The sequence below is a fragment of the Poecilia mexicana genome, unplaced genomic scaffold (genome assembly GCF_051168715.1).
Source record: "Poecilia mexicana isolate PSO_F unplaced genomic scaffold, ASM5116871v1 scaffold_16, whole genome shotgun sequence".
NCBI lineage: Eukaryota > Metazoa > Chordata > Actinopteri > Cyprinodontiformes > Poeciliidae > Poecilia > Poecilia mexicana.
This window is the reverse complement of record NW_028263385.1, coordinates 19745128-19770252: the sequence shown is the minus strand read 5'-3', so window position 1 is coordinate 19770252 and position 25125 is coordinate 19745128. Positions and strand designations below refer to the sequence as shown.

Here is a 25125-nt window from a genome sequence, read left to right as displayed (position 1 = left end):
AGCATGCATTATTTTGCTTCCAACTTTTCCCCATTATTTCTGCATGTCATCTTACAAACATTTAAATTTCAAACACTCGGAAGCATTTCTTACATGGTTAAAAAAAACATTTTATTAAGAAGCTGAAATCCTATAGCAATACAAAGACAAAAGAAAAAACCTTTTGAAAGGCTTTAAACCTCAATTTCTTCCTTTGGTATGGGTAACTCCCCTGTTGCGTGTTTTACGTAATGCGAGTGCAGCTTTGCCATTTCATCAAAGCCCATGTCGCATTCAATGCACTCCCATTCACAATACTTATGCTCTCTGTGCAGTTTTGGCTCCGATTTCTCCGTCTCCCCTCCAGTTGGTGACTGTGTAGCTTCTGAGCTTGGCTGGTCCGGCTGGTCGTCCGAGCGGCGAGGTTCTGAAAGCTCATAGTGATGACCAGGCTCTCCACAGTCTGAATCCTCAGAGTCGTCCTGATCCCCGTCCTCAGCCGCCGCCGCGTATGGACTCTGCCCCTCAACTTGCATGTCTTCCTCCTTCACCTGCAACTCTTCCATGCTCTCATCCACCTCCATCTTTTCTCCTTCGCTTATAGACGGTTCCGTTTTAATGTCTCCCGTCTCTCGATAAATCACAGAGCTCCCTGGAGGTTTGGTGGCGACCCTGCCTTCATGTCTAACATGCTTTTGTGTGTGTCTAAACAGTTGTCTAGAACGCCAGAACCTCTTGCCACAGTGAAGGCAAACATGAGGCTTTTGTTTGCGTTGCATTTTTGGAGGACTCGCTGGTGGTTTGGCGTCGTGGATGCTTCTGTCGTCAGCTTTGTGGTTCTGCAGTCGTCGACTATGATTCTGCAGGTGTTTGTCCAGCAACCCTTCATTCAGGAAGCCCTGAGCGCAGCTCAAACACCAGAACCGTCTCTCTTTGTGCAGCTCCAGGTGAGCCGTCCACGTCTTTACAGAAATGAAGACTTTGTTGCACTGATCACATTTGGGCAGATTACCGCGCCTCTTGGACCTGTGAACTCTCAGATGGCTGACCAGTCGCGTTCGCCTGATGAACGACATCCCGCAGTCTGGACACTCGTACAGACGCAGGTTTGGATCAACCGGGCTCTGGATTTTTTCTTTTTCACGCGGTTTTTCATGCATTTTTTGGTGTTTCTGAAAGGAAACGAGGTAGGTGTAACTCTTCCCACAAGCTGCACATGTGTATCTGGTGGGATTCACAGGATACCGACTGCTTTGCATCAACTGAGGATGTTGGGTTTGGGCCGAACCGTTTGCATCACAACCATCCACACCGAAGCTCTGGTCTTCACACTCGTTTTCTTCATCTTGCTGTGTGGGAGCTTCGTTGTCTCTCAGCTGGGCTTCCTCCTCGTCCAGTGCGTGCTGGTGCAGGTGAGTCTCATAGGCGTCCATGACGGTAAACGTCAGGCCACAGTCCTCGCATGTTATGTCATTCTCTTTGGCTGCAAAGAAAAGAATAAAAAAATAAATAAAAAGGTGAGTATTTCACATAGAAACTGTCCTGTCTGGTTTATCCAAATTAATTTCCGTTGATGTTTTTAAATTAGCAATTTTTTCAACTTGAAAAGCTGTTTATGCCTACAACACTGGCAGAACATTTTAAAAGAAAACCATAAACCCATGTTTTTAAATTTTAGAACAAAGTAAAACTATAACAAGGTAAAATTACTTTATCTTATACAACAATGCTTAAATAAGGTGTTCATTAACGAAGGTTAAGAAAAATAATTAAATGAAGCACATACAGTCAAACCAGTGTTATTCATACACCTAAAGACTTAAACTGGAAATCCACCTGGAGGATCATCTTCAGGACTCATTTGTCTTGATTTTAGTCAGCAGGTCAATTTGACCCAGGGCAGAATAGTGTCTCAAGTTCAATTATAAAAATGACCCCTTCAAAAAAAATCTAAATGTAATATAAAATTTTTTACAAAAAGTCACTTTCAAAGATACTTAGTGTTATTTTGTGTTTAGGTTTTTCAGTGGCCATAAAAAATATGTAAATCACATTTTTTTATGTCCGAATGAGTAAATTGTTGTCATTGATCCTTTATTTGTGAGGAATAAAAAAACATAATTGCACAAATATTGATTGAAATGGTTAGTATAGGAGTTAATAATCAGACACAAAAAAGATTTGGAGAATTTTTTTTTTTCCTGACACGATAGAACACTATAGAACTCCCCGGGTCAAATTGACCCGGGAACATTATAGCTGTACATCACAAACGAACATAATACGAGGGTTAAGATTGAAAATTGTACCAAGTCATCCAAGAAACTTAATTCTGTTTGGAAATGGGACTGGAATCTCTAAAAGAATTCAAGGTTCCCTCTAATCTTTAGCTCCTTTCACAGATAATATTCCAGTCAGGACTCTGGCCAAAGGGTTAACTTTACCTGCAGTCAGAAGAAACTTGTCATGCAGACAAAGAAGCTATTTTAATCCACCTTAGAAATGCTTTACTGGCATCTTGAAAACCAAAAATTAGAAACAACTTGATGTATATACACTAAACGGCTTGAATGACTATTATTAAAGGTGGGTCAGGTCCCTTTGAATTAATTTTATAATCGGGGATTAAAATAATTTTAAAATATTTTACAACAGTCAGCTGATCCAAAGAGGAATCTGAATCAAGAGAAGTGAAAACCGATTGTAAAATACAGTTCATACTGCATTACATGAATTTCCCCTCTGTGGAGTAATGTGTGCCCATTTATGCAATTTAACTAAACCCATTAATAATTATGTCTAAAATAATTTCTGGACAATCAATGAAAATATATCTTTACAAAGGAGATTAATTTGATATGCCATGGTTTAAGTCAGTGGTATTCAAACTAAACAGCAAGTCAAAAGCCCTTTAATGTCAACTTATGTTTTTAAACTCAACAATACAAAATTAATTTACTATATATATTTTAAGCTGCTCAGGGAAAAATCTTAATGTGCATCACTTATTGAAGTAGTTTGCTTTTTGTAGGAAAGGAATCTACAAATCATTTCTAATTTAAATGTCCAAAAGTGTTTCTCACACATTTGCCTTACTAAACCTAAAGCTTAAGAGATTCCTAATTGTTTAAGTGGCACCTAACCTTTAATTTGACAGAAAATAATCTTACCCTAAAATAAAAGAAAAAGAGTCTGCATCTGCAGCCTGTGCCAACAAGCCAAATTTGAACAATTCTTTAAATGCGTTTGGGAGAAGAAAATCATTCCAAGAGCAGAAAATGGCCCCTGGACCACAGTTTGGACAACCCTGGTTCAATGTGGCTGTTTCCAGAAACAAAATGCTGGAAGAAAGGGAGAAAATGAACTGATATGAATTCAGAGTTACAGAAAAGAACAAATTTGATGTACAAATCTTAAAAAAAGGGGGTTTATTGAGGACTGAAGATCAAGCTGAGCTCCAAATACCCAAAGATGTTAAACTATAATCACAAGAAGCAGCAGATTCCCAGCACAGACTTTGGTTTTTATCAGTGAAGTTCATTTTTTAGTAAATACTCCGATTTAAAAATAAAATACAAAATACCTTATTACTCGGATAAAGTTTTTTTTTTTTATTTCAGACAAACGTGAAACCATGTATAAACACTTCAAGGTAAATTAATGTAGAAAGAATCATAAACTATTCAATTCGATGAACAAATGGAGGCTGAATCAACAGCACGACTGCAAGATTTAAACAATTTTATTTTCTTCAGTTTCTGAAACGGCAATTTATAGGATCAAATGAAACACCGTTCATAAAGAAATGAAAATAAGAAATATATTAACTAAGTCTTTTCTATTTTACGATTCAGTAGAAACAAACACCATATTCAGGAGTAGTCTTTCCACAACAAAGAGATACATAGCTACAAAGAAAAAAGATCGAACACTGAAGAATGTTAATAGTTAATAGACAAACTACTTCACTAATCTGCCAATTGATGGGAAAATATGTACAGCAGTACTTCATTAACTAAAAAATTCACAGCATTTTAAAACAGCAGGAAATGTCTACATATAAAGTCTCAATCTATTTTATAGACCTTTGAATTAGAGTGCATTTTTTTAATGAAGCATCTTTAAAACATGAATGCATCAGTTCTGGCAATGTAATAATATCCATCGTTCTGTTGAGCAAAGTTTAGACATTCATCTAGACATAAGAAGCTTATGAAAACAGCTGTACATCCACATTTACAGTGATACTGGTCCAGTGTAAAGGAAAGCCTGAGAGTAGGGGAGTCAAAAGCGTCACAAAGGTGCAACATGAAGCAAAAACACAATCTACGCTCATGCGATGTAAGATGCTGGTGAAGGGGATTCACATTCAAGGCAGATTAAGGCCGCCGGGGTCTCCGGAAGAGATGATCAAAAAAATCCTATGCGACTAAAACTCCAGGGGCAAACGGAGCAGCGGTACGCTGCACTGTTGATGCACTGCACTTTGTGTTTCTGTAGCGCCGTCGGCGAATGCTTGCACGTCGACAGCCTGACGAGGTCAAGGGCGGGTGGGTTCGCTCGCGGCAGGAGGCGGGAGAAGTTTTCCTTTGCCGTCGTTGGGGGAGTTGGGTTTGAAAGGCTTTGAGGTCACAGCAGAGCTGAGCCACAGGCGCACCTCACTAGGGAGGCGGCATCGCACCTGGTCGTGCCAGGCCAGGTGCTGCTGCAGCTGGTTCTCCGTCCAGAAGCCGTGGCAACACAGGGCGCAGCAGTAGGGCCGGCTCTTCGCCTTGATCTTGTGGCTTTCCAATTGCTCCTCGGTTTGGAAAGCTTTGCCACATTTGTCGCACTTGAAGAGGTATTTCACTGTGTGTTCAGAAAGACGGCTCGGCGGAGGGAGAACCTCGTCTGTGGCTTCAGCGGTTTCCGTCTTCTGCTTCACCTCTAAGCAAGCCCTGTTACTGGGGGGATGTGGAGCCTCTGCAGAGCTGGACTTTTTCCCTGAGTCGAGATACAAGACCGGTCCGACAGGGTCCGATTGAGCTTCCTTCATTTCTTTAGAATTGATCACAGTATGCTCAGTCTGCTCCACTTCATCCTTTAAGGCCCTTTGTTCAACATTTTCTCTCAGCAGAAGGTTAATTTTGCTCTTTTTGCCCTCTGAGTGGGCCTGCCATTTATGAGCGCGAAGACCTCTCGCTTTTTCAAAAGTCATGGAGCAGAGGGGGCACTGATGAGTTTTAGTCTTCAAGACAGATGACAAGGATTCACTCCCAGCGTGGCTGACGTCAGTTTGTTCTGAGGCGAGAGCTAACGGCTCTCCTGGAGTTTTTCCCGACTCCAAAATTTTACGATGCTCCTTTTCATAATGAGAAGCTAAAAGTGAAACTTGCCCAAATGTCTGGTCACACTCCGGACATGAAAACTGCTTTGCTGAGCCGTTTCTCTCCAGATCTGCATTTGGTTCTGGATCCATTCCGGTCAGACACTGAGGATTAAAGATCCAGTGGCGCTGGAGGACGTGACGGTTGAAGAAATGTTTCCCACATTTCTCACATTTAAAATCTTCGTCCTCCGTCTTATGACCGACGGAACTGAGAGTACCTTCGAGTGAGGACGGCGAACATTTCTCATTTCTGTGCCACCGTTTGTGGGAGCCGAGCGCCGACTTGGTGGTGAAACGCCTTCCGCAGTCTGAACAGTGAATCAGTCCTTTACTCTGCTCGTCTTTTTTAGTTCCTTTGAACACTAGAGAGATGGGTGAATTTGATTTTGCCACTCCTTTGCTGCATTCAATGTGAGTTCTTTTATGAATGTTCATGGCTCCAACAGCTGAAAAGCTTTTGTTACATATCTTGCATTGGTACTTCCATTTATTTGAGCCTGAATCACTCCCTTTTAGGTGCTGTTCCATCTTTAGTGCACCACTACCCCCTTCGTTTATTTGCTTGGAGATTTCTGGCATGTTGGCATCCACACCCTCGGGTTTTGCAGCATCCTTTTCAGACTGCTCTATCGTCCCTCCTCCCTCACTGCATCTACTCCTGCAAAGCTTCTGGTGAGCCCTTAAGGAGGACTTCTTGGTGAAATGTGCAAAGCACGTCTCACACTGCAGATCCTTCAGAGCTTCCGCAGTTCCCGTTGACGATGGAGAGTGGCCAGTTTCGTATCCGTGGCTCTTCATATGAAACTGCAGAGCTTTGGCCCGTGAGAACAGCTTTCCGCAGTCGGGGCAGGCATACGTGTTCTTCTTCAGCTGCTCCACCTGATGCTGGAAGGACTTAGCAGGTGGTGGGAGCAACAGGTCGCTGTGCACCACCTCGTGCCTCAGCAAGCTGGAAAAAAGGCGGAAGGAGCGGCCGCAGATCTCGCACTTGTGGTCTCCGTTTTCATGCTTGCGCATGTGCAGCGCCATGATGCCTTTGTGGCGGAACTTCCTGCCGCAAACGGGACACGCCACCTTGATGGTGGAGCGCGAGCGTCCGTTGGAGTGCGAAGATCCTGAGACGCCTTTCCTGAGCCTCAAATCGATGCACTCCATCCGATTCTGCTTGTGGTGAGAGTATGCCCCCAAGGACCAGAAACCCTTCCCACACTGCTCACAGTGATAAATCTTTGGACCCAGAAGGGTTTTCTTTGGATTGTACTCTTTCTTACTGACGGAAATAGTCTCCCTCTTTTGTGTTGTGCAGGTTTTCAAATGGTTGTACAGGCTGGCTGCATGCAAATAGGATGATGTGCAATGTGGGCATTGGAACTGTTTTCTTTTGGGGTGATGTAACTGATGCGACAATAAAGCAGGTAACTGGGTGAACACCTGATCACAGTCACTGCACGTGAAAGCGGTCTCTTCTAAGCTTGTTTCGGCCTGAATCAATGAATCACTGCTTTGTGTTTCATGAGGAAATGTGTCACAATTATAAACTTCCACTGACTGACCTTGAGTCTGATGTCTTCTCCTACGAACGTTGTGCCACATTCTGTGGACGCGCAGCGACGAGGGATTATTAAACCACCGATAACACTCGGGGCAACCAAATCTCTCCTCCTCTGCAGTTTTAAGCTGGGCTTCATTCTCTATTGGCGGACTCTGCAAGCTTTGCGCAAAGTCAATCTGGACTATTTTCAAATCCGCATCCGGTTTTGAAACCAGACTTCCAGGGTATACTTCGCCGTCCTCCTTTATATCCTGATCCGACTCGCACAGCAGTTCCAGATCGGGATCTGTCTCTTGGAGACCCTCGTCTTCGGACTCACTTGCACTGATCACTTGTACGTTAAAGTCGCCCGGTTCATAACTCTCCATCTCTTCATCCATTTCGTTTGTCTGTTGTTCTCCACCCACATCGGCGGGGGGAATGGTTTCTGCTTTCACTGCTCCTTCCACTGAAGCCTCCACGTGCTCGCCAACTTTCTGTTCACTTTCTGATCCCCGTTGAGACGGCAGAGTGGATTCTGAATGCGCCTTCTCCGTTTCTCTGAAAACGTCGGTGTGCTGGAGCTGATGGGACTGAAGCGCAGAAGCCCTGGAAAATTTCAGCCCACAATCTTTACATTCAAACGCCTTCTTTTGAAGCTGGCAGACTTGATGCTGGAACGATTTCGACGGGGTCTCGTCGCTGTGTGCCGTGCGCTGATGTCTGTAGTAAAACGTCAGAGTCATGAACTCTTTCCCACATTCCTCACACGGAAACCTTTTTGTGGTGTTATCAGAGTGATTAGTGTGCCAGCGCTGGTGGTTAAAGAGGGCGATGTGGCCATTGAACGCCTTGTTGCACTCGCTGCAGTAAAACTCACCACAGCCCTTCTTTGGTTTTTGCTTCATCTCCTCCGGAGAGCAGAGCGTGTTACGGCTGAATCGCTGATGTGTTTTCAGCCGCATCATGCTAGAAAAAGCTTTGCCGCACAAACATTTAAAAAGTTTGTCACCGTCTTCTTCAGTCGGATTCTCACATGGCTTTACTTCTGCTGGCGGCTCTGCCGGCTGAACTGTTTCTCCAGAGCTCCTGTTTTTCGACTTTACCAGCTTCTCTTGATGGCAACGGCGATGAGCATCGAGAGCTGAAGCACGAGAGTAATTCCTTCCGCAGGACTCACACTGAAACGATTTCTTTTTTAAATGTTCCAAGTCGTGAAAAACCGATTTGGAGGGCTGTCTGTGTGAGCGCTGGTGGTTGAGGAAGTGTCCAATCACTGTGTACGATTTGCCACAATCTGAGCATTCGTAGGCGTGCTGCTTTGTTGCTCCAGGATTAACATCAGACCCCTCCAGAGAGGTTTGATCGTGGTCCTTCATGTGTAAGTGCAGTTCGCTCATCTCAACAAATGACAGTGCACAGTAAGAGCAAAAATAAAGTGCTTCGTTGTCCTTTTCAGAGTCAAGTAAACCATCAGACTGGCTGTCTAAATGCGTGTTTTGTGGAGGATGCTGAAGGCGATGCTCCAAGTACGCAGCCTCCTCGCCGAAAGCTTCTCCGCAATCCCGACAGCAGAAAAGTTCGTCCCCTAGAAATAGAAACGGGAAAATAGGAGGTCAAAGAGACTCCTGCTTCCAAGAAAGGAATTAAAAGAAAATATATACAAAACACAGGCTTAAATAATGTTTTTATTATTATTTTTACCACATTAAAGTTTACAGAAAAAAAACACACAAAATGAGACTACAGAAAATTCACATTCATTTTGAACAGAAATGAAATTCTTTCAGTGTTCGACTACAGACCATTTTTTTGCTTTAAACAACTACTTTTTAAAACACAAGGACAATAGAAAAAGTGACCTTAATAATGCATGTGACTATATAAAGCGAGTTTAAATGCCACATTTTAAACCACACTCACTGGCACTCAGTCTTAAATTTGAGTGATTCCAGCAAAACAGGGAGTGTAATCATGTTTAAATGATCTTAAATAAATCTCTACAGAACACCAAATCTAAAAGTTCACCGTGTTCATGACTCACATGTGAAATCCATGATATAAATTGTGACATAAACCACCTGATGACAACACTAACAATTCAAACCACATTTAGGTTATTTTATATAGCAACCACATGAATAAAAATAAAAGAATTTGATGCATTTCATTTTTATACTGTTTATTTCCCCCCTCAAAGTTGAATAATTGGCCCATTTTAGATCACTTCCAATCAATGACCAACATGTGTTCTTTACACTTTATCAGCTGAAAGGCCCCAACACGGAGTCGGGGATCGAAGTTGGGCCCCTTCCTATCAACCTGCAGAGGTCATCATAATTACTATAAGCTGTAATAGTGAAATGGGATCACAGAACGAGTGTGACAATAGTGATAGAGTAGAGAGAAATGACAGGATCGTGGTCTTATTCATCAGAATCTAAATCAATTTGCTTGTTTTGAAAACTTAAGATACAATAAAACAACCTTCAAGAGGATTGTGACAGAACCCAACCAGATATTATTGTGCAAAGGGAACATTTCTGACAAACATTCAGTGGATGTAGTGACAACAAATGTTTTAGTTGTACGTCAGTCTCTTTAAAATTCAAAAATCCTAGAGAACTAGTTAAATTCATTCCAGAATTTAACTAAAGAAAATGTATTTTTGATCCAAATTAGAATGTTTTATCTCCAAGTTAACTCACATGAATTCACTAACCTTTATTTTATCTACTATAAAACAATTCAAAGATCATTTAAGCAGATTTAGTCACATAAAGAATATGAATAACACATAGTTTTACCCAAAATCTTTTTAAAGGATTCAGCTGCCTCAGTCTTTAACCTCCTCATCTCAGATCTGATCTTGGTGCAAATGAAAAGTTCTTTGAATGCCTTCAGATTAAACCAGTGTCTTACATTTTATCTGCAATGTACTAAACATAGCTAAATATATTATAAATTAGTTTTTTATGACAAGCTTAGCCTTTACCACATTTATGCTTTTTAGAAACAGACAGTTTGATTCAGGTATATGTATGCATTTTAGCATTGATGGTTAATTAGTTGAGCAAAACACAACAGCAATTCAATAGATTTACACGAATAATACTGATTTAAAAAAGCGTCCGGCTTCTTAAATAAAATGTAGATCTTCAGAAACCCTGGTTAGACTAATACCGATCAATAAAACTAACATTAATAAGCAAGAACGTTTAGGCTTCTGGAGGCAAAATGTAAATTAGGACAAAGGGCTTGACAAAACATTGGTCTGGTACTACACACACAGTGACTATCAAAAAATTACTAATGCAACAAAACTCGTCACCCCGGTAATTGTATAACGCAAGTTTGCAAATTCGTGCTTTTTTTTTTTACACTTAAATTGGAGTATTAGTCTAAAGCGTGTATGTTTATGATATTAGGTTAAAGTTAGTGCAGAAAAGGTAACCATCGCAGCATGGTTGCCCAACATATCGGTCTGTTTTGTGCTTGTGTTTAACAAGCGGATACTCACTGTCAGCGGCATCCTTAGCAGATGAATCCTCGTTGTTTTCATCGTCTTTGTCGACATTACAGACCACGTTTTCAGCTCTCTCCTCTCCGATCTCTGCTGCAGAAGTCTCGTCCATCTTGCCTTGTGTATGTTTGCTAACGTTAGCTACCTTTCGCTAATGTTCGTTAGGCAAGCTGCGGATTTAGTGTGCCCTCTTTAATAATACTCAAACAGCTCGGATAGGGAAAGATTAGCAGACGTTAATACGAGTGAGAGTTTACTGTAGTAGAGCACAGAACAACTGATCACCACAATTACACCAACTGTTAATCAACGGATTGCTTCTTCTTCTTCTTCTTCTTCTTCTTTTGATTTTTATTGGCGGCTGGCATCCAACTTAAGGTGCATTTACCGCCACCTACCAGATTGGAGTGTGGTCATTAGCGATCTCAGAGGGAATTTAACACGCCTCAATGATGTGTACGATGTGCAAATTCACATCTAACACATTCATTAAATACATGTAAGAATGCATGAGCATGTACTGGCATACCCACACATACTTACACATATTCTAAATACCACTCATTAACCCAGTGTTATTTAAGAACCTAAATAAAATATATCTAACATAATTTGATTTATTACCTAGTAAATTGATCATAGACAGTCCTATATTCTTTCTACTTAATAATGACTTTAAAAGCTGACGTCCCTCTGAGTATTTATCACATTCTAACAATACATGCTCCACTGTTTACAACGGATTGCTATTTTACACATGCGCATTTAAGTCGGTTGTAAGCTCTTCTTCTTCTGTTTTGGTTTTTACTTATGCACGATCAGTGCCTCCTGCTGGAGACTTATCAGACTTAAATAAAAAACACTTTTAAATACGAGTTTCATCAGTCGGGAAAAATGTTTAGGTGACTTGTGTTTTAGTTATTCAATTGGTTCATTGTTCTCGTTCGTTCAAATGTTAGCTGAATATGGTTCTGTTTTTAAGAAACATGTTTTCAATGTTTGTATATTTCGTTTTGTTATCTCTGTGTTTTGTTTTGCTAACATTATCTCCAAAATTATATTCCCAAAAATGTAAAGCAAAAATGCAGTTTCAGTTTTGTATTTCTTTTGAAAGATTTTAGGTCAAGCTTTTATGAATCAGAAATAATTTTACTTATGGTACCTGGAGTCTACAAAATGTTAATAGAACCAGTTTTGAGTAACTATATCAGATTTAGACTTAGTAGGGCTTTTGACATCAAGTGCTCATTGTGTCAAAAGTTAAGGTAATCTTTAAATACTTTTTAAATTCACAACAAAGGTTTAAAATATATTTGATAAACAGTTGCATGCACTCATAATTGTTTACATGTAATTTATTCTACCAACAGTTTACATTTAGTAAAACCATTTTTCTAATTTCTGTATTTTTTTTAATCCCAGCTTCGGTTCCGTTACAAATTATTCATGGCCTAGAAATAAAAAATATCTAGGTCAGTTATGTTTTTAATAATTAATGGAGTCCCAATTTAAATGTTTAATAATTTGTCCTACTGAATTGGGCTAAGTTTTGACTGATTATACATCTGTGAATAATTGATATAGAGGTTCAACAACAGTTCTATTTTACAAATTGCCAAACTATGCTTCCAGTTGTAACCCTTTTTGGCATTTTAAGCAGTCATTTAATTATGTATATATTTGTTTAAATGTGACACTTTAGGACATTTGGCGCTCCAAAAGCACCAAACTGCAAGATAAAATACAATAAACATGCAAATTAAAAATTACTTTTCAGATGTGTGAAACATAGCACCAAACAATGTTATAATCAAAGGTAGGTTTTATTTAATCCAATGTAAGGACATGATGGGAGAAACTTCCATGCTAAAACCACAGGTAGAGGTAGAAGGGTCAGTTTTGTAACCAATGAATGCACAGGAAAGGGAATAATTATTCTTTTACAAACAATAAATGTGTGTTTATTGTACAGCAGTAAAACGTTTTCAGACTGAATGTCCCAGTGAAGCTACTCCATTTTTAAAAACAGGGAAAATGAGAATCTGAAACTGACTAGAGCTACAGTCATGGAATGAAATGTTTGATCACAAAAATACATTTAAACACTTATAGGTGGGAATTGGTTTTATAAATATAGGTACATTTCTGTTTAATTCACACAGGATCAATTTGACTAAAGTTTAACACCAGTTTGTCTTATTGTTGGGAAAAAAAAGAAGACAAATCACAAATTGAAATCTGGTTTATTACAAAATTCACTTTCAAACAGTGTCATACTTTCCTAATGGTGACTAAATATTCATGATTCATTTTACTGAAAACTTTTCACATAAAAGGAGCTTTTAAATCACACATGGTTAGTTTTGTTATTGACAGTTTGCTTCAGCCAGATTCCCACAATGGTTACTGTGTTGATTGGCAAGACATTTGGACCCAGCCCATGGCTCTGTGTGCATACGAGAACTTTCTAGCAGAGATTACACCGGTAGGCCAGCAGCTTTCATTTGTACAGTGCTTTGCAAAATTATTCATACCCCTTTAATTTTTTATACGTCTTGTCACGGTACAACCATAAACAACGTATAGCATTAGGATTTTATGCTATGAGAAAAAAACGTATAACCAGAAAGTGGCAGCAAAATGATGCAAAGTTTTTACAAATAAACTGGTGTGCCTTGTTGACACAGGCTTATTCTGTTGCCTCCAAAAGTAATTTGGAGTAATTCATGATCCACCTTGCAGTTTTTTAATACTTTCTATCACATAAAATCCCAGAAAGATGCATTCATGTTTCTGGTTGTAAAGTGTCAAAAATGAAAAAAAAAATAAAATAAAATTATGAGGTATAAATATTTTTGCAAGTCAATGTATGCGTTAAAAGAAATTTTACCTCATAACCCCAATCTTTTCAGCACATTTTGTGTTGCGCTGTCTTCAACAGGATGAGGTCACACTGTTTACTCTACTTTAAAAGCACAAACTAGGGCCTAGAATACCAAGACAGCAGACATGCAGACTGTACTCATAAAAGGCACACCGTATACTGTACATGGAGAAACACAGTACAAATGGTTCAAGACATGTGGACTGAACTAGAAAACTTCCTAATAAGATCTAAATCTAAATGTCATTGGCAATAAATGAAATGTAGCCTGCAGAACCTCATTAATCTGGACCGCTGAAACGATCTTAAGACGGTGAAACCAATTTAACACACGTGTACATCCTCTACTCAAACACACTGCACAGTCTTACAAACTTTAAAATCAAATGTGCAAATTGGGTCTAGTTTCACATATGTCTCTTTTTGTATTATTTCCATTCAAAACAGCAAAGTGTCAAATGAATGAGGTTTTACAGACAATTATAAAAACATAACTAAGTTTTGTTACTAGTGTAGAAATGTCATATCTCCCCCTGTGCATGTTGCAGGTAATGCATCTGTAGATCCAGCTCGCGGGGAAGTGAGAGCCCGCAGATCATGCACTGGAGAAGCCGCTCCGGGGGAAAAGGCAGACGGGATCCGAGTTTGTGAGCTTCGGTCTGCGGCGGGAGCTGAGGTAGGGGCAGGGTCTGCGGCATATGTGGTCTCTCAGTCATGACCGGCTGTGGCGTGAAAAAGATATTGGGGTGTGGAGGTCTGGGCATCGCACCGACCGCGACAGAGTGCAGGGGGTGAGGGCCGGGCAAAGCCAGAGGAGGTAGAGGGGCGAGCGGAGGGGAGAAAAAAGGAGAAGGTTGGTTTATGATTATCTGAGCGGCCGTTGCCATTGGTTGCTGCTGCTGCAGCTCCTGACCGCCCCCTGGCTTGAGCTGGCCGGGAAGCAGAGTCTGAGGTCCGACGGAGTTGTTCTGGAAGGCCCACACTGGAGTTCCGATCCCCTGACTGAAACGGTGAGGCTCGTACTGGATGGAGATCGGGACCTTCTGAGTGGGGGTCTGCACGCTGCTCCAGCTGGGCGACACCCGTTTCTGAAATTCTTGGTTATTTACTAATTTTTCCACAGAGTTCACAGTCTTCGGAGCCCCTGGAGGCGTTTGAATGTCCCACAAGTTGTTGGCAACCCCGTGAGAGGTGGGAGCTGAAATTGGCATGGAGCTGCTTTGGTCTATCTGAGCTGAGGCGGGGGCAACTGCGAGGCCAGACGCCCACGGCTTCTGCGGCTCGCAGCCATTCCATGTCTTTTCTGGCTGAGTAACAGTCGAAGACATAACTGGAGGACCGCTGATGTCCCACAGCCTTTCCTCCTTCTTGGGAGGCGTGGACGGCTCAGCACCGCCCGGCCACCTTGGCAGTTGCAGGTCTTGGCTGAGCTTGTTTGGGGAACTCTGAGAATTTGTCAGTGGAGTGGGCCGGACACTCCACAGTGCTGCTCCGTCCATGTAGGAGGGAGGAACAGGGAAATCGTGCTGCAAAGAGCTCGTGGAGGCCATGGCTGTGGATGTTGGTGTGCTATTCCATGACGACAGTTTATGCTGCCTCTGTTGCGTCATCTCACTAACCGCCGATGGACTGGTTTTTTTTGGTACATGAGAGCCCAGGACAGAAGAAGTACTGTCCTTCATGTGAGAGTTCAAGTTCGGAGCCGATCCAAGACTCATTAAGGGCATATCTGCCCACCCTGGACTCCTCTGATGATGTGGCTGCGTTGGAGTGTCATATTGTGGGGGTTGAGAAGGTGCAGGCGCTTCTCTACTGTCCACGCTCCACTGGAGCGTTTGGGAGTGCGGCTCAGACGGCCACGCCTCGGTCAGATGCCTCGCTTGTGAATCCACGCGTGGACGCAAGGTCTGCTGACGCACTTGGCTGTGCAAGTCAGCGTCCCTGTGAGGTGAAACTGGGTAAAGGTTTTGTTGAGGGGCGACTATCTCTGAGACCCCGGATGGTCTCGAACACCCCCACGCTGGCCTCCCTCCTCTTTTGCCCCTGCCTCTCATCCTGGTACCGGAAGGGTAGGAGTTGTAGTGACTTAGACCCTGTTTCTTGCGAGCGTGGATCTTCTGGTGAACCAGCAGGCTGCTGAACCAGGAAAAAGATTTGTGACACTCCTCGCAGCGGTGAGGCCTCTCCCCCGTGTGCGTATTCATGTGGTCGCGGAGCAAGTATGCCAAGCCAAAGCTCTTGTCACACAGCTCGCACTTGTGCGGCTTATCACCGTTATGCGACAGCATGTGTTGCTGGAGCTGGGTCTCGCTGCTGTACCCTTTACGGCAGCTGGTGCAGCGGAACGGCTTCTGCTGGTGCAGCTTCTGGTGAGTCCTCATGTTCTGAAGGAAGGCAAAGTCCTTCCCGCAATCTGGACATTTGTACGGCTTCTTGCCCGTGTGGATGATGAGATGTTGCTGCAGGTAGCTGCTGAATCTAAAACCCTTGCCACATACTTTGCACTGGTATGGCTTGTCCTTGGAATGTATTCGCATGTGCAGCTCTAACACCGAGCGGTGCCGGAATGATTTCCCGCACTCTGAACACTTGTAGGATTTAATATTTAATACCTTCCCTTGCGTGTTATCGCTGCTTATTTGAGTAAGCTGCTTTTTTGGTGCGGCTAAGGTTTCTAAATACTGTGCAGTTGGCTTGTGGACACTTAACAGATGTCCTTTTAAACCAGGCTCATCCCGAAAAACACTGGGGCAGTGTGGGCAGGTGTGTCCCTTCTCCCAGTGCTTGTTGGGAACCACTTGATATTGAAGTAGCCTCTCTTGCTTTTCATACTCGTCCTCATGGAACTGCATGTGCGCTCTCAGGTTAGCTGCAACATAGAAGGTCTGGGGACACAGAGGGCAGCCGAAGGTGCGTTTTGTATCCTCCGTCGTATGGGTGTTCTCCTTCTCGGGACCTTTAGCTGCCTCATGTCCAGAAGTGAGAGGCTGCTTTCCAGGCGGCTCAACAGATGAGTTTGTGTCTCGTAGCCTGTGCTGGCGGCAGTGCGCCTTCATGTTTTGGGCGAAAGCAAATTTTTTGCCACATTCCGGGCAGTGGAAAGGCTTCTGGCCAGTGTGTAGGTACTGGTGTTGATGGAGGAGGCTGCTGTACTTGAAAGTCTTGCCGCAGATGTTGCAGAGGTGAGAGCGGCTGTTGTCGACATGCTTGCGCCGGTGGTCTTCCATGACGGAGTAGTGTTTGAAAGCCATGCCGCACTCTGGACACTCGTACGGTTTAAGAGCAGCATGGGATTTCTGGTGGAAGCGCAGGGACATGATGTTTGGGAAAGTCTGGCTGCACTCTTGGCATTTAAAGGTGCACTCGCGGGAATGCATCATCATGTGCTTGGTAACAGATACTTTGAACTGGAAATCTTGGCGGCATAGAGTGCAATGGTAAGGCTTTTCTGCTGCATTGTTGCAGTCGTGGTCCCTCAGTTTGCTCACTTGAGAAAAGATCCTCTTGCATTCTGCGCACTGATACCTAAACGGAGCCCGCGTTTCGTCCTCCAACTTTGTAGTCTCGAGGGTCTCCTCTTTTTCTTTGTGTTGGTTCCTGTGTTTGATGAGGCTGCTGCGGTGCTGGAAGGTAAGGCCACATTCTTTGCAGGTCGGGGGCAGGAGCTCGTCCTCGTGCGCATGGAAGTGCCGGTGAAGGTTGAACATCTCGCGCTGGCTAAACTTCTGGCCACACTCCTTGCACTCCCAGCGGCACCTTCTTTGCTTAGCTGTAGAATCTGCCTCTTCATCGTCATCGGCCCTGTCCTCCGTGGCGTCGACTTCACCCCGTAGGTCCTCAACTGGCAACTTCTCTGGAGAACTCTCCCCATCGTCAGTCTTTTCTGATTCTGCTTCAGCAGGAGCGTCCTGCCTCACGTTATTAACAGTCTCAGCAACTTTGAGGTCTGAAAGACAAAAGCACACCACAGCATACAGCTTTAATGATTAATCATACTTCACAGGATTAGAAATTGTTGCGCTATCAGCAGACTTGCAGATCTAAAGCTATCTGTAAAGCTACCAGTTGGCATAATAGGAAATGAGTTGCATAATACCAGGAAAACTTTGGGAGTAATTATTTTAATTGGAACTAGCCAACATCTTCCCCACTACCATCTTTCTTTCATTGTCACAATCTCTCCAACACTCTTAACTCTTCTGATTTTGGTCATTCAAATCTATATCAGTTGTTGGCTTAAATGACTGCTGAACGTTCATCAATTTGGACAATTGTATTATTGAAAAGTACAGTTTAATTCACAGTCCTTGAAATGTTAGCTGCACTAAACCTTTCAATGGAAACAGCTATTTATTTTCCCCCCCTCACCACTTTTAGTACAAGGAAAAGCCCATGGAACAATTGTAACGGGGAAACCGCAGTCGTCCGTTTTAATAAACGGAAAGGATCGCTTTGTGCCTGCTGAACTTTTCAAACAAGCGAGAGAAGACTGGACTGGAAAATTAAATTAAGCCTTATACCAAATCACGAATGCAGCCCCAAAGATGAAAAAACAAAAACAAAAAAACAAAAACACTTTCTATTACACAAAGTTATTCAAAATGTAAGAGACTATAACATTTTCATATCACTTGCAAGTATGTGGCTTGTTTTAATTAAGTTCAGCCGATTTAAATTCGATTCATTCTTGTATTAATATCAGCTAAATAATTAAGGATAATTAAAATAGGATGATGTAAAATTGATTTGGTCGCCTGCACATAAACACTAAGTCGCAGAGTTTAGTATCATGGGATTAAACTGTATTTATGAACAGTTTGCATTATTTATAGATTTCTCCTGTTTAAATATTCAAATATTCAAATGCTCTCCAATAAGGGCTGCAAAACTTCAGGAAAAAAGAGCAACTGTAAAACCCTTGCTGCACACTGTAACAGAGATGTCAATTATTATTATTATTATGCCTTGTTTTTTTTTCTTCATCACATCAATTGTGTGTATGAGTGGACATGCACACATACACCTAAGGACAATTTAGGTTTGACTCAAAAGCACCGCACAATGCATATTCTTTGTGTTTTGGCTGCTGAATGCATTATTATGCAAAACATATCTATCTGCTACAATTCCCACTGAATAAATGCTACGAGAGTCTGGGCCTTGGTTTAATTAAACCTGGGCCAGGCTTTATGCACACAACCATGTTCGTTTTGCTTCTGGTCGTTTCAAATCATATTAAATTTTGGTTGTAGTTCAATATTAACATTTAAAGGAGACAAAGCTATTAATAATACACACAATATATAAAACTGATATTTATATTTCACAGAAATGACAGTCTCTCTAGTGCTACGAATTAAACATTTAATAAAGATAGATTATTTTTCGTATCGAGTAGCACTCGAATGAAATTAGCTTTAATATTATTAATGCCACTTCAGTATATTAGACAGGCACAATATGTCGCCAATATATTAGTATTGCAATATCAGTGTGTGCGATAATATCACTACAAGTTATAGATGTGCATTGTAAACAGACACATAACAGAACTGTTAGTCAGTAATTACCAATATTATCACCATGGCATCATTTTCTAATATGTAGCCCTAAAGTCAATCCATAGTTACATTATTAAAATCTTGAATATTGATTTTGTAAAAATTACTTTTAGCTTTTATCAAACTCCATTTAAAATATCCATAAACTAACCAAACTTACTAGTTGTCAAAAACTGTTCAGAATCACAGTTTCAATTAGGGCTGTGTAATATCGATTTTACGATATATATCAATATTTTCTTTCCTAGAAAAATATCGATATTCATCCACAAGTATCGTAACATCCAACTGTCACCTTGCTCACTCACTGCTTGCTTCGTCTGGAGAGTGATTAGGTCATCAGGCTTAGAGTGATTCCTTCAGATGTTAAGTGTAAAGGTTAAAAAGGTATCAAACTATTCAGAGCAGAGTACTTGGTGCACTTTATTTTCTTTACAAATGCATGTAAGCTACAGTTTGTACCGTTTCAATTAAAAGAAACATGTTTTCTCACCACTTCTTTGATTCATTTTGTCCAGCTGTCGACTTTAAGTCTGTGTCCATGTCCAACCAGAGCCAGGTATTGTGTAGTTGGTGCTTTTAATCAGTTTTCAGTTAAATTAATTCAATCCAACTCTACAACAGTCACAAAATGTCACCAAAATCACTCTGTCCCTCTAAAATCTTTCAGAAAATCGCAAAAGCGCATTGAATTGTATCGCTTGCTGAATATCGCAATATATATTGTATCGTGAGCAGAACATCGTGTATCGTATCGTGAGATTATTGTATCACTACAGCCCTAGTTTCAATAAAGTTTATCTTGCACCTTTCCAGGAAGTCTTAAGCTGCTCTAAGAAGAGATACAAGATTTCTGAATTCTTAGGAAACTTAGTAGAAAACAAATAGTTTACTATAGGTCATAAGAACTTCAAAAGTCTGGTGCTAATCAGTGTCTGTCTGTTATAAATTTACAAAAATAACCTTAAAGCAAATGTCAAGACAGCCTAAATATCTACCATAATTCTGTGCAACACAGTTGATAAGGTACACATGACTGGCTAATATCATTATCAAGAATTGAGCTGACCAAAACCGCCAAATTTATCAAGAATCGGGTACTTCTTTGGTCTTAAAGAGGAAGATTATAACTTAGTGGTACTTTTGTTCCTCTATCACTTCTAAGCTAAGGTGAGAGGAGGAAGGTCAGGGACCGGCCAGTCAGTTGTAAAGTTTTGGCCAATAGATGAGTTGTGTCATATTATCTAGGCAATGAGAAAACTGAGTCTTAAATTACCCAATAACTTCTTCTTCTATGACTCCTGAAAATTCTCACAGATGTGCATCAGATTTTAAAAAGCAGTTTTATACTTAGAACTTTGAGCTACTAGACAGCTGAAGGTTTCACATCTAAACTGATGGGAAATTGGACCTTTTCCTAACTCCATCCATTCTCAGGACTTTTCCATAGTTTAAGTTTCAGTTCTCAACATGTTCTGTAAAAAAAAACCCATTTGGTTTCACACCACGTCATAAACGCCTCATCCAATCTCTTCCTGGTTTAACCTGTGTTTTTGTAATTGATCACAGCGAATCGGGACAACTTAACCACACACCTATAATCTTTGTACCACTATTCCTGCCAACAGACACCCTAATATCTCCACAATACTACAACAAAGACATCACAATCCTGATCTGATGATCTCTTATCCAAACCGGCAGCTGGAAGATGGGAGGTAACCTCAGAGCTCCAGAATGTGACCAGTTTGGACGCAAATGCAACTGGACTTTTCAGTAGTGCAACTAAAAAAAAAAAAGTACAAAGTGGCACTAGTGTAAATAGTCATATTAAAAGAAAAAAAAAAAGTCTCAGACACTAGATGTCTACTTGTGGTCAAAAATCTGAAATGTTCAGGGGTGGGGCATCAACAGCCCGAGTCCAAAATAACTTATGAATTCAGGGGAAAATAATAAGCTGTGAGCGCAGCTATGAGCGGCGCATTGACCTACTTTAAATCTGTCACGGGTGATTTCAAAATAAATGCAGGGATATGGGAGTCAGTCAATGTTATTCCTATGCTTGTTCGTTGTTTTACTACTCTTCAAACGCTGGTTTCAGTTAGTACTTGTTTTAAATCTGTTTTAAAAATGGAGCTCATCGTATTTTGATTGGCTGATGCTCTCCATGAACCGGCCTTTTTACATCCAAACAAAATAAGCCATTTTCTCTTCTCTTTTCTCAAACTGGTGCTGCGTTAGAACTGGTTTTTCAGGGATAGGCCTGGACTTTGTGACACGGTGGACACATCAGGTATCCACCAGCACCAGTTAAGCACTGGAACTGGTTTGGTGGAAAAGGACCCTTTGAAAGCAACCACAGATCCATCTGGAAAAATGTGAACCCAGAGCATGAAGCAACCAGCACAATGCTTCAGTGTGTTGTTCTTATCATATACTGGAGTCTTTTTGTGTCACACCCTTTGCTCCATAAGGTTGCAGATTTTAACCGCTCGGGAAAAACATATACATATACACATATATATATATATATATATATATATATATATATATATATATATATATATATATATATTTTTTTTTCTTTTTGTTAAATCAAAACAATAACTTTGTTTTAATTAAGTGGAATAATATCAGAAAGTATTTGTTATGGTCTCATTTTCTTTACACTCAATGGATGGGGGTTACTATTAGTTATTATGAATTACTTAAATATACATTTGCTCTAGAAAAGTAGCAAAAGTTGGAGGTAATGAGGTCTGAATATATTAGTACGCCTAAAAATATTTAATATTACATAAAAGTGCAACATTTCTTGGCAGAAAGTTAAACAATCCTTTAAATGAGATACATTACACACAGATTAAAATATTTCAAGCTTTTAAGGTTTTGCAATTTTAATGATTATGGCTTAATGGTAAAAAAAACATAAAACTATTTATATTTCTATGCACTCAATATTTGGTTGGGTCTACTCTTGCATGAATTACTGCATCAATGCGCCATGGCAGAGAGGCGATCAGCCTGTAGCTCTGCTGAGGTGTAAAGGAAGCCCAGATTGCTTCTGCCTTCAGATCGTCTGCCTTGTTGGATCTGGTGTCTTTCGTGTACCTCTTGAAGACAGTCCATAGATACTCCATGGGGTTAAAGGTCAGGGGAGCTTGCTGGCCAATCAAGAACAGGAACACTTTTGGTACCTTTGGCAGTGCGGGCAGCTCCAAGTGGTGCTGGAAAATAAAATCAGCATCTCCATGCAGCTCGTCAGCAGAGGGAATCAGGAAATGCTCTAGAATTTCCTGGTAGACGGCAGCAATGACTGTGGGCTTCAGAAAACACAGTGGGCCAACATCAGCATGACATGGCACCCTGAACAATCACTGTGGAAACTTCCACACTGGACTTCTAGCAATGAGGATTCTATGTCTCTCCACTCTTCCTACAGACCCTGGAGTTTTAATTTAAAAATGAAATGCAGAATTCATTTAATTTCATCTGAAAACAGAACTCTGGACTAGGGCTGAAACGATTCCTCGAATGATTCGAGTACCTCGATTACTAAAATTCCTCGAGGAAAATTTACCTGCCTCGAAGCTTCGTTAATTTATGTTTTATTAGTTAGCGCACCGTGTTCCGGCCGGGACTTCATTTGCGTTGCGCGGAGCTCTCACTTCCGCCTCTGAGTTGTTGACAAAAGCTAAGTCTCAGCGGCATAAATTCCAATCTTCAAGATTGGCCCGTGGGGATTTTATTGATTGATGATAATGCCCGACTTTTTATCGTTTTTGGGGAACCAATAAGCATCCTTAAAATGACTGGGGAATGCCTGGAGTACGGCAGCATTTCTCCTCCGGGGCTGCTGGTTGAAAGCGAACGGCGGGAAGAGCGCTGAGGTGAGCGGATAGCCTGAGCAGGGCGGGCGGCTGAGTAGCTGATGCTTACCGTGTAAATGTAGCTTTACCGACGAACCGCACAATAAATTTCATATCCCGGTCTGAAGAAACGGGTGGCGGAGCGCATCGTACATGGCTGGTAGATGAGTTTCTGAGTGTGACCAGTGAAGGTGTCGTAAATATCCCGTATTGCTTCCCCCCTTGTTCGTCCCCCGGTCTAACGCTTCGTCAGTCCGCTGGTCTATTTCCTCCCCTCCACCCCATCTTACGTTCGTTCATTCGCCCTCTCCTCCCACTCCAGGCCGCATTTCCCGTATTTTCAAACCCAAAGCGTGACAGGTTAGGTGGCAAGGTGAGTTTAATTAATCTATTAAACTCACTGAAGATGAATACATAAACTAAAAGCTGGATTGTAGACATTTTTTGTAAGCATATTTGTGAGCCTGCCTCTTTGTTATTAAATTCAATATAATTTCAGATTTTTCTATAACTTTTCTTCTGGTTAACTTAGAAAGTGAGCTATTATTGTTACAGGTTAGTTTTCTAAACTACAAAAAAGCAACTGTTAGGGATGCTCAAATATGAAAAATTGGACTGATATTGATATCTGATAGTAACACCGGTATTATGCCAGATTTACCAATATTTCATTTTAGAATTTTTTTTAAAATCCGATTACTCGATTAATCGTAAGAATAATCGATAGATTACTCGATTACTAAAATATTCGTTTACAACAGCCCTACTCTGGACCACTGCGCAACAGTCCAGTTCCTTTTCTCCTTAGCACAGGTAAGATGCGTCTGACGTCGTCTCTGGTTCAGGAAAGGCTTGAAACTGGAAATGTGACATTGCTACTATTCGTGGCCCTTCTGTAATGAATTTCATTTGACAGTCCCTTCTGTTGCACATTTGTTGCACACTTCTTCCTCCCACTTAATTTTCTGATAATATGCTTGGATACATAACTTTTAAACAACCAGCTTCTTCAGCAATGACTCTACCCTCCTTGTAAAGGGTGTCAATGACTGAATTCTGGACATCTGTGAAGTCACCAGTCATCCCCCATGATTGTGTAGCCTACTGACCCAGACTGAGGGCCGGTTTAACATTTGAAGGTTATTTGAGTTAATTAGCTGATAAGGGTGTGGCACCTTGAGTTTCAATTAATGATCTTTTTCAAGGTACTCTCATTTTCTGAGACACTGAATTTTGGATGTTCGTTGTCTGCAAGTCAAAATCATCCGAATTAATAGAACCCAAGCTTTGGAATATATTGCTGTGTGTGATGATTCTATATAATACAGAAGTTTAACTTTCTCTGATGACTGGTAAATATTTCACTTGTAAGCAATATTATTTTTGTATTAGTATTCTGGTAGAATTGTTTAATTATTTCAAATTACCCTGAAAACCAGCAGTGGAGCGTTTACCTTCAGATTATATCGCCCATCTCTTATTCTGTGCAGAGCTGCAGTAGGACTACAAATTGGAAATGGTTAAATCTGCAATAATCTTTTTTTTTCCCTGTTTGTACACATGATAATGAACAAAATAAAGACCAACCTCCGAAATGTAGGAAAGTAAACATTGCCACGCTGGTCAAGTGCATGGATAAAGATAGGAAGTCATGTTAAAAGCTGCTAGTCTACAATGTGGGATCCTAGTTTGATTTTGCTATGAAAAATACCGTTAGCAGAGATTAGAGTCTGCACGGGAGCAGGAGGGGATAGTTTACCTCAGGTTAGCCCCAGGCTAAAGCTAACTCTAACGTACAACAACATTGTTGGCATACCACTTTTATCATTTTCCTTCGTCTGGGATTTCGCCCCTTCCTCGTCGTCTTCAGTGTCTGACCAGTCGAAAGCCTGCTGCTGGCTGTCGAGGGCCTCGGCCATTTTTTCGGTCGCTGCACGGTCCTCCGGTGAGACGCATGTCGTTTTGTCTGCTGCTCCAGCAACGGACTCGAGACCAACCTCCCCAGAATGGCTGGCAACAGAGCCCCCGCCGTTGCTGCCAACATCCTCGGCTCCGAGCTCACCGTTGGGGCAGACCCCGTTTTTCTCGCCCGCCGCCTCATCCGTCTGGTTCGGGCTGCATCCCGACTTCGCCGCCGCGGCCTGTTCCCCAGATGTGTCCACCTCCTCTGCGGGGGCTTTCTGTCGATTCGGAGACTTCGGGTCTGCGGCGGCCATGTTTCACCCATGCACCCCCTTGTCCGAAGCACACAAAGATCGTGAAGCCAGGATTACATTTCCGGTCGGCACCTTCAAAATAAAACCCTCGGTACTGACAAACAGACGAGCTTCATTATCTAAGAAAACACATTTGAAGCTTTACATTATACATTTCCAGTTTACCGCTGTTGTGACTTTGTTGTTGCACACAC

General features: G+C 41.5%; 2 protein-coding genes across 2 annotated transcripts; both read right to left on the bottom strand.

Annotated features, from left to right (window-relative positions):
- Positions 1-3703: 3703 nt before the first annotated feature.
- Positions 3704-11150, bottom strand: LOC106919205 (uncharacterized). Its single transcript, XM_014989416.2, is given in 3 exon segments — positions 3704-4528; positions 4530-8466; positions 10399-11150. Coding segments are annotated over 3 exon segments (4191 nt in total). The 5' UTR covers positions 10514-11150; the 3' UTR covers positions 3704-4389.
- A 1183-nt stretch (positions 11151-12333) lies between these two features.
- LOC106919204 (uncharacterized) lies at positions 12334-25018 on the bottom strand. Its single transcript, XM_014989414.2, has 2 exons — positions 24532-25018; positions 12334-17231 (listed from the first exon to the last, which is right to left on the bottom strand). Exons 1-2 carry the CDS (start codon positions 24929-24931, stop codon positions 13807-13809), a joined length of 3825 nt encoding a protein of 1274 aa, XP_014844900.2. The 5' UTR covers positions 24932-25018; the 3' UTR covers positions 12334-13806.
- Positions 25019-25125: the final 107 nt, after the last annotated feature.